Raw genomic sequence first — 10462 nt, 5'->3', positions numbered from 1 at the left:
TTGAACTAAAGCCCACTTGGTGAAAATCTTGCATTAACTTGTATTCAATTGTATGAAATCCTTTATACTCAAATGTATAAAATCCTTCGTAAACAAACTGTGTGGGAGCTTGATGAAATGATCTGTATTAAAAGTATGCAGGACATGTGGTTCTCGATACCTGGGTTTTCCACCCCAGACATTGTTTTATTTTATTTTTTTTTAAAGCATTGATTTATGATAATAAAAAAAAAAACACTTTTAAGAAGGCACATTTCACAAGTCCTATTTTCAATATTTCGATCAGGCACTCTCAGGGTCACCTTTCCCCCGTCGCAGCCCCGCCCACTGGATCAAGACGGAAGATAAAAGCCCGAAAGTCGTCGTCTTTTCGTCAGCAAGACGCGAAGCCGTCAAATAAACTTTTCTTTCATTTAAAATACGAAATAAAAACACAAAAAAGCTGACGAGTTTTACGTACAAAGTTGACTTTAAATTTGTTTTAAGGGGACTTTATTTGTTCTCCTTTCGGTGGACGAGCGAGCGTATAGCATTCTTGCTAGCTGCTCAAGGGTAACACTTTGTTTACATTCTTTTTTTATTTGTATTTTCTTTTTCGTTTTTCTTAACTTTCGTTTTTTTTCCTCAGTCGGTTCGGTTCTGTGTGCTGGTTCCGAACTTGAACATCATTATGGGTTCGCGGGCGTCTTCTTTACTGCGCGAGGAGGAAATTGAAGAAATCAAGAAAGAAACCGGCTGTGAGTTCATATCCATTCATCCATCCATTATCTGCACCAGTAGGGTCGCGGGGGTGCTGGAGCCCATCCCAGCTATTATCGGGCAGTGGGTAGGGGACACCCTGAAGTGGTTGCCAGCCAGTCTAAGTTCATATCATTATCTGTAATCGTATTTTCCACACCATTCAAAATGTAAGTTCATATCATTAGAATTCGTATTACTATTTAATGCTGTATGAAAATGGTTTTGAAGATTATTTATAGGATTTCCTTGAGGGAACCAACGTTTTTAGTAAGACTTTATAACGTGATTATAATGATTAAATGGTTTTATGGGTATGACGTCGCGATTATTTCTACGTGGCAAAATCTGCATTGTTTTTAATGATAATATATTTTGTTTTGCAAAAGGTTAAGTTTCAAATGAGACTATGCACATCTCTGAAAATGGGAATATTGCGTTAATCCTATTTCCTTTAATCCAAATAAAAATATAGTCTGGATTAATTATATTTTACCTGAAATTTGCAAGCATTTTATGATTTAAATATCTCCTATTATGGTTTTGGGATCTGATTTTTTTATCTGCAACGGTGAAACAATAAAAGACCGGCTGATTGATAATGAATCCAGCATGCAAGGCATTTTTCATGTTATCATTGCATTACAGGAAGTAAGAAACCTTGTCACAATGTTTTCATTTTGTCAAACTGACCCGTCAAGCGAGAGTCAAATATATAATATGAAATGCATTTAGGACACCAAATGATTATTACAGAGTAGTGAATTAATAAAAAATCACATCATAACATTGTTCGATATACTTACCGTAAATTCCGGACTATAAGCCGCTACTTTTTCCCTAACTTTCAACCCTGCGGCTTATTCAGTGATGCGGCCAATTTATGTCATTTTTATAACGGCCGCTAGAGGCGCTCGAGTGTTGCTACCATTAACTGCCCTATCAAAGCTAAATTATTATTATTAAAGCTTTGAAAATTCTCTCGGTGTACCGTCTTTCTTTGTAAATATGTGTAACCCATGTCTAATATGTATTTGCAACTGTATATTTTTGTAACGTATTTATTTGTATTAATTTTAGACACTTATTCTGATATGTTTTGCACGGGTGAACGAAAAATGAGGGGCGGAACAAACGCGGGGTGCCGAGTTTAAGTGGGGACCGCTAAAGGCGAGGGACAGACAAGGAAAGAAGAGGGGGTAAAAAGTTGGTTAAAGAAAAAGGAGTTGCGTGAGTAAATGTCTTCATCAGATATATTTTTCCCACCCTTACCTTTGGAAATATACACTTTTTTCTTGAATTACTGGACTCTGCAGGTCTGCATCAAACTTTAAGTACCTGTATCATTTTCCGTTCATTTCGCCGGCTGTGATTTTTGGACTGTGGACTTTAATGAAGGACATTTAGTTTCAATCGCGGGACTTGAAGTCGGGTTCGGGTTAATTTTGTGTTTGTGTTACATTTTTTTAATGTGAACGCATGCGGCTTATATACAGGTGCGGCTTGTGTATGTACAAAATCGGTTTTCCTCTTAAAATGTGGTGGGTGCGGCTTATCATCAGGTGCGCTCTATAGTCTGGAATTTACGGTATATTGGATTTACCTAAACAAAATCACGCAACATATTTTAATTCTATTGCGATAATGTCAATATTATTTCTGTTTGGCACAATCTGCATCGTTGTCATTTATAACTTTCATTTTTTGGAGTCAAAACATAAGGCTGCAATAACAATAAGTGTTCACGGTTGACGAATCGCTTAAGCGCACCAATGAGGACACAACTCTGGACAGCTTTCTCCACTGTTGATGGTCCCTGACTTGTTCTTGGGTGGTGGCAAAGTTGGTACCAGTCCATTCCTTAAAGTTATGGGCCAAGTTCTTCTTTTGCCCCCCTTAGACTATCTTGCATTGTGACCATACCACTGCAGTTTTTGTGAAGAGTTCTTGGTAGGGTCCTCTCATGGTGTTCAGTTGTCCCATGGACTATGTCGCTGATGCCTAGAGGTTTCCTGGCATCTCCATGGCCTGGATTTTCTTTTGCAGTTTTGCTGTGAGACTCCATGTCTCTAAAATTTCGTGTACCGTATTTTCACAACTACAAGGCGCACCTAAAAGCCTTTATTTTTTCTTTCAAAAGCTGACCATGCGCCTTATCATACAATGCGCCTTATATATGGATATACCTGCGTTTCATTTCCTGACCAACGCGTCAATCGTCATTTGAATCGGTCGCTATTGGCTAAAGATATTTGGAGGTAAAGGAGGCAGGTCCTTTTTAGAATTTACAGGCTCGTTTGTAAAACAAAGCCTGCGATCGGCCGCAAAAGGTGAATGTGAATCACACGTTAGGTTGCTCTACTGCATGGAGATAACATTTTTTACTAGTCTGCATTTGGAAACAGGAGTTATAGGGCTAAACCGACAGCGAACAATAAGCAATGTCCATGGATGCAGAGAGCCTTCGCTGCGGATTTTTTCTTTCATTTGTCGGCAGTATTGCATGTTTTGGAGTATGTCAATATTTGACATGTAATAAATATCTCGATGAAATCAATGACAACCAAAACTGCAAGTGCAGAAATTTAACGCCAGTACACATTAAGGCTTTTTTCCCTTTTTTTTTATGGGGGGCGTACACACAAAGTGACACTGGGGACAAAATCAACGCCTTTTTTAGTAGTATTGCCTCTTCTCTACCATTTTTTACATATTATTATGAGTTTTAACATTTCCGTTTGTCTTAAAATAAGCTATTTTTTGTGCTTTTGGTTGCAGTCTCGCACAGTCAGATCACTCGCCTGTACAGCCGCTTCACCAGCCTGGACAAGGGCGAGAACGGCACACTCAGGTAAGACCCGGCTCTACCTTAAAGTCCATTCGATTTGCTGTTACTGTGAAATTTCTCCCAAAACTTTGCCGTAATTTGAAATACCTGAAAAGGAAAATCACTCCATGAATTTTGGGCTGAAAACTCCTTACCAGGCCTTCTTAGACATTTTATAGAAACGTTTTTCAAAGTTAATGGCAAATGAGTTCAGTCTTTAGACAGGAAAAGCAAGTAAAGGTTGAACAGGCAGGTAATGATTACATGTACACATTCTGGGGAAGTTCCTGCCGTTAAAGGTGCAGTGTTTACACAAAACATGTTTCGGTTGTTGTATCACGTTGACTGCCACGTTGCCCGTGGCGTTCACTTTTGAATCAAAAACGAAATGTATCCGGGCCCGATTGTTCGATCTGAAAGGATTCCGTGTGTGTGCAGTCGAGAAGACTTCCAGAGGATTCCGGAGTTGGCCATCAACCCTCTGGGGGACCGCATCGTCAACGCTTTCTTTCCAGAGGGGTAAGGCTTTTATGTTGGAGGCTTCTCTCATTTGGCCCGACCGATCTGAAAATACAGCGGTACTTCTACTCATGAATTTCATTGGTTCCTGCTGTGACGTTTTATAATGAAACCGTTGTAAATCGAAACACATTTTCCCATTGAAATGAATTGAAACAGGATGAATCCGTTCCAAGTAGGCCTGGCCGATAAAACGATAATTTCTGTCATGTAAGTTTTGCCCGCCCCGAGACCAGGAGGTTGTAGTTCAAGCCTCAGCCGAGTCATACCTAAGACTTAAACTTTGGTACCCGTTGCCTCCCTGCTTGGCGTTCGGCATTAGGGGTTGGAATTGGGGGGTTTGCTCACCTAATGACTCCCAACACCTCAGTTGGGTTGAGCGAGGGGGCTGGGAATCCCCTCCTCTGAATCAATCTCCCAAAAAGAGTCAGAAATGACTCTAGCCACCTCCCACTAGGGGATATGGCTGTGGTGTATATATATATATATCTTTTGCCACAATCAATAAAAAGAATCACTTAAAGTCGATGACTTAAACTGTAATTGCACCACCTGAACACTGGGGGGGTTTAAATGGGTGCGCTAATGCAATAATAACGCAAGAAAGGCCAGTGGACAAAAGAAAGTGACAAGGACCAGCCAAACATTTCGCAGGAATAGCGGTTCATGGAGTGAAAGCGAAAACATCACAAGACTGCCAAACAGAGCGGTAAAGAGACCCGGCAGACCCTCTTAAAGCATGAGTCGTAGACAGGAGAGCCCCCTCATCTTTACTTGTTTGGAGCTGTTTAGGGTAATGATAATAAAAATATAAAAAAACGGCGGCGATATGCACTGCAAATGTTGCCGGGCAACACGAAAGCTTATACCATTATTTAGAGGTCGACCGATTATCTGCACCGATATTTTGGAATTCGGCAGGTATTGGTATATTACTAGGCGGATGATTAAACACAACAGCTGAGACAAACTTCTCTCTTCCTCTCCTGCCTTCTGTCTCTGACGCTACCTACCTGCTATGTGGAGGCGGAGCCACAGAAGCAGGAAGCCCACCCCGCATTGTGCGCTGTCACCGACTGCAGACTGGAGCCAGAGTTAGGGCTGTTGCTAATAATTTTCCTACTCGTATTTACTGGCCTTTTGTCTCCGATCGTGTTTGTGACCGCCTTTGACTGACAGAGACCCAAACACGGAAGCAGACATTAGTCAAGTCATGTTAATTTGTTTGGCCCTTAATCACAAAGAGTCTATAAGGTCTGCACAGGTTATTGCACAGACTATTATTTCAGACTATTATGACAGCATCCCCTGATCTAAATCCGACATGAGGGCAAGGAAAAACTCAAAAACCTCAACATGAGGAAATTGAAGAAACCTTGAGAAGGGACCGCAAGTGAGGTCATCCCCCTTCCAGGATGACCAGGGTGCAATGGATGTTGCAATAACAAATAATACACAAATATTGCCAACATAAAATATAGGCTATTCATATGCTTTAGAATAGAAATGTGTTTTAAACCTAAATTGAAACACTTCCACTGAGGTTGCAGATCGGTGTCTCCATTGTGAATGAAACCCTGGTTTTATTGGATTTCCCCGTTTAAACAAATGTTTGAATTGAATTTAAAATCTATCTACTGTTGGCAAAGACACAAACATAATGCGTTGTGTGTCCATGGAAGCCTGCAGAGGACTACCACACTTATTAATCATGTGAGTTGTGTTGAAATTGTATTTTATTTACTGTAAGAGTTTTCGGAGTGCTATTAAAGTTTTATTTGAATATATAATGTATATCCTTTGTGTCCTTTTGCATTGTTAAAATGTCTTGCACCAATTTTTAAGCTTACACAGCAAATCAATATGGGTTATCGGCCAAGACGAACACGCTACAATGTGCTTCACACTTACCCATTCACTCACACACACACACACACACACACACACCGATAGCGGAGTCAGCAATACTGCTGCTTCTCAGGGGCATTATGGGTCCATCGTCTTGCTGAAGGACACTTCCACCTTTATTGAAATTGCAACCACTTACCCCGAGACATGCTCTACCTCCTGATTGATTCCTCCCCTTCGCTTTAACTTTTACTTTTGTTTCATGTTCCTCTTATTTGACATGCTGTGTAGCAGTCGGTTCGGCATGCGCCTCTGACATTAAAGATTGGTAAAAGCAGCATATGCTTTTGTCAACTTTCACTCCGGGGCAAAAACGAGTGTTTAATTGTGAAAGAAAGATGTGATAATGATGGATATCCACTGATAAGAAATGTTTTATCGCCATGGCGATTTTTATCACATCGCCCAGGCCAACTTCTCTGGTTTGGTCCTAACGTTTCCAGGGAGGACCAGGTGAACTTCCGAGGCTTCATGCGTACGCTGGCCCATTTTCGGCCCGTGGAGGAAAGGGAAAAGAACAAGAATGCCGGGGCGGCCGTCGAGCCGCTCAACAGCAGGACCAACAAGCTGCTTTGTGAGTGCGAAGTGTTTACAGTGATCGGCCAGTAGGTGGCGCTCACGCTCCGTTTTCTCCCTCCTCAGTCGCGTTCCGGCTTTACGACCTGGACCGGGACGACAAGATCTCGCGGGACGAGCTGCTGCAGGTTCGTCTGCTTCAACTACCTCGAAGGGATTTAAACCTCCAAAAATATGACTATCCAGTTCACAGGAAGACCTAAGGGGAAATGTACTTAAAGGGACAGTGTGTATCATTTAGCACCTCCTAGCAATATTGATTTTTAATCAGGGTTCTCCAACGTGGTGCCTGCAGGCCAGGCCACCAGGGTAACCCCCAAAGGACAGCTGAGGGGCCCGCAGATCTGTTCTTTAAAGGGCTCATTGTTGATTTTTATTGGTTGAGTGAATTTATTTTAATGTTAGCCGTTAGTGCTATTTAGCAACAAAATTAGCTCTCCGATAGAAAAACGTTGGAGACCCAGGATTTAAATAATAGGCAAAAATGCATGAATCGTTTGTGGTACCTTGTGCATTTTAGCACTCATTGGTCAAATAATACACACTGTAAAGGTGGGTGCATAGTTTGCGGTGCCCTTAAAAAGTTTCAAATTAAATCTTGTTTCTATTAGGTATGTGTTAATACCCAACTGAGTTTAAAGAGCCTTCGTTTCTTTTTTACACTGCCCCAATCTGCTTTTATCATACTTTTATCGTCTGTGTTCCGGCCACAGAGAGCATTATGCTGGAGGACGAGAGGCGGTAGGGTCGAGTGATTTCACGATTCTGCTCGTTATTTTTTTTAATCTAGGGTGAAAATGGTGAAAGTAAGAAAAGGAACGTTTCGAATTCAGTCCAAACGCCAACCCAAACCACAAAAAACATGAAAAGAGAAAAATTGATTCAAGCACATCCAAGAGATTGACATGCGCGCACGCGGCACACAAGCAGCCTGACAGGCTGCAATGATGATTTCAGCCAGAATTTGGTGTTGACAAGTAGAATATTTTTTCGCCTTTAAACATAGAAACTAGGCATCTGTCAACTGAGCACGGATAAGTCATCAAAAAAGAAAAATGTGTTAAAAAACAATACATTTGGTGGCTATCTTTAAAAAATGGTTTGATTGTGATATAAATGTTCTCTAAAGTGCTAATTAAAGAATTGTTATCATTATTAATGGTGGGCTGCTGCATTTGAAAACAAGGTTGCAATCGTGGTTTTAAGACAGGAGATGGTGACAAAGTAACACATATTGTTTGTTCATTTCTTAGACAGGCTCAAATAAACACTTTCTTTTTTCTGTATTTGTTCCACCTCGAACAGGCCTCATGAAAGTGCATTAAAAGCAGATCGGGGAATAAATAATGTGCAAGAGCTAGGGCTGCAACAACAAATCGATAAAATCGATTATTAAAAGCAATGGCAACCAATTAGATCATGGAGTCATTGTGTCTTGTGATTTATGGGCCAATAAGTGGACACAATTGCGCAAACAATCTCATCGTCGAGACGCTGAGAGTTGTAGTACTACTTTGGTCCGGCAGAGGGTGCCTTGAGAACGTTTCTGTGAAAAAGTATCTTATTTTTTATGAATCATTTTTTTCATTGCACGTTGCAATATTACAAACGAAATTGGCGTGAAACGGTCAAACACTACGACACAGTCAAGAAAGTGCTGCACTAGTACAGTGAAGTAATCATGATATGTTTAACTCCACAAGGGGAAGATTTTTCAGCATATTATATATTATTTATTTTATATAGGTAATGTTTACCATATTCCCCCCAAAAACACTTTAATGACAACATTTTAAAAATTGGGTTTACATTTCTGATTTTTTTTTGTGCATACATGGTTTTTGCCACACATAAAATGAAATGTTTTGCTATTTTTTAGTTTTTGTTTTGTATGAAAAGTCCCAGTGTTCTATGATCTTTGGATCTGGTGGTAGGAAAGGGTGTCTTACATATTTGAGGTATGTATTTTGATGTAATGTTACGTTTTGTTTTAAATAATAGAATAATCTATTGTACTTTGCCCTAAAACGTCGACATTTGAATAAAGAGGAGGAACTAAAGAAATGTGCGCTTTAAAAGAAAATGGATTTATCGACGATCGGACCGATTCGTGGATTCTGATAATAATCGTGAGTTATCGATATCTAGCAAAAGAGGCATTTCCTCATCGTTGTCAGTCCAAAGCACGCAGTAGAGCTCGCGACGTCGTCGGCACCACTTTTGACCAAACGTTTGGCGTTTCGGGTTTGATTCTTTTTTTCCTTCTCTCCCTTTTTCCCGTCAGGTGTTGCGAATGATGGTGGGCGTCAACATCTCGGACGAGCAGCTGGGGAGCATCGCCGACAGAACCATCCAGGAGGCCGACACCAACGGCGACAGCTCCATCTCCTTCAACGAGTTCATCAAGGCGAGCGCCGCCTTCCTCCGTTTTGCGATTCCGCCCCCGATAATCGGATGTACCGTTTCTCAGGTGCTGGAGAAGGTGGACGTGGAGCAGAAGATGAGCATCCGTTTCCTCCACTGATGCGGTCGTCCGGGCGATTGGCGGTCCTCGCCCGCTCCGCCGAGACGACGAACCTCTTCGTGCTGCTACACGCGTGCCTCCGTTATTTTCTTTCGTGTCTTGTCGAAAATACGTTCCTCCCCGCGACGATGGCCGCCTCGTTTCCCGACGCGAGGACCACAAAAAAATAGTTGCTTGCCAACGCCATTTTCCCGGCAAAGCAGGATTTCATCTCTGGCTTTAAGACGGAGGACGATGCCAAACACACGCAAGATGTTAGAAAGTCCACTTTCCTTTTTTTGAAAATCCATTAGCGTTCTGTTTTTTCTCGCGCTTCCGTGAATTCGAGTACTGCCGACGACTAGAAAGACTCTCTTATATTGTTTTTATTTAAAAGAATCTTTGTATAACAACTGATTGTTGCTTTAATTGCATATGCTAAAATTCAAGTTTCTTAGAAGCGTATATATGGTAAAAAGGGTGACGTAGGAATGAAATCAAGCAGAGAGTATGACTTGGAAAACACCTTTTACCTTACTCTTCCCAGTGATTGATTTGAGCTTAATAAAGTGCCATGTTCAGACTGGTCATTTTCTCTTTTTGCCAAGCCGTGATAAAAACATGCAGCCGCCAAGGGTTTTTAATCCAACCTGTGAGACATTGCTGGAAAAAAGCAAGAGAGAAAGGAGGTGCTCTTTTTAATAAGGCCTAAACCAGGCGCCACATGCAAAGCAACTGGAGATGAGGTTTTCTTTTTCTCCCCATTTTTATTTTGCTCTTACTTTCTTCCATTTTAGCTCTTGCTTTCTCACTCCCTCATTCTCTCCATTTTTCTGATTTCAATTTCCTTTTTCTCTCGTTCTCTTTCGTGCTTTTTTTCTTATTCTTTATTTGACTTCTCATTTTTTTTCTCTCTTGATTTTCTCTTTCTCCTTATGCTCCCTTTCTCTATTTTAATTCATTGGTAATCTGGCCCCCGTGAGTTTATTTTTTTTCTAGCATGAGGTCCAAAACGAGTTTGATACCCCTACCCTAAACATTACAACATATACGTCAATTTGACAGACTGCATAACCAACCAATGGGGTATCAGCTCCGATCTTCCTGCGCACTTCCGGATCACATAAGAGTTCCGATTTAGTGGTGAACTGTGTGAATAACGAAACCGCGAATATATTTTGGTCAACTTTATATTTTGTCACTTGTGATTTGAAAAACCGAAATATTTTACAAATCTTTTCAGCTCTCTAGCACTTTCGGGCGTACCGAATTTGATTGACGATCTCGTCAGCCAATCATGACGCCGCTTTTTAGGGCAACGCAAGATGGCCGCTTCAGCGGTGTCACGAAACGATAAAGACGCGAAGATTTACTTGGCCTACTTTTAGATA

General features: G+C 41.1%; 1 protein-coding gene across 1 annotated transcript; it reads left to right on the top strand.

The window, feature by feature from the left end:
- The first annotated feature begins 312 nt into the window (after window positions 1-312).
- On the top strand, window positions 313-9659 carry chp1 (calcineurin-like EF-hand protein 1). Its single transcript, XM_088354725.1, has 8 exons — window positions 313-552; window positions 629-737; window positions 3517-3589; window positions 4004-4084; window positions 6436-6566; window positions 6635-6696; window positions 8853-8975; window positions 9039-9659. The coding sequence occupies exons 2-8, from the start codon at window positions 671-673 to the stop codon at window positions 9090-9092; spliced, it is 591 nt and encodes a 196-aa protein (XP_088210851.1). The 5' UTR covers window positions 313-552; window positions 629-670; the 3' UTR covers window positions 9093-9659.
- The last annotated feature ends 803 nt before the right edge of the window (window positions 9660-10462 follow it).

Source organism: Urocampus carinirostris, chromosome 15 (genome assembly GCF_059441175.1).
Source record: "Urocampus carinirostris isolate Australia breed hairy pipefish chromosome 15, RoL_Ucar_1.0, whole genome shotgun sequence".
Lineage (NCBI taxonomy): Eukaryota > Metazoa > Chordata > Actinopteri > Syngnathiformes > Syngnathidae > Urocampus > Urocampus carinirostris.
This window is presented reverse-complemented; position numbering and strand designations above follow the sequence as displayed.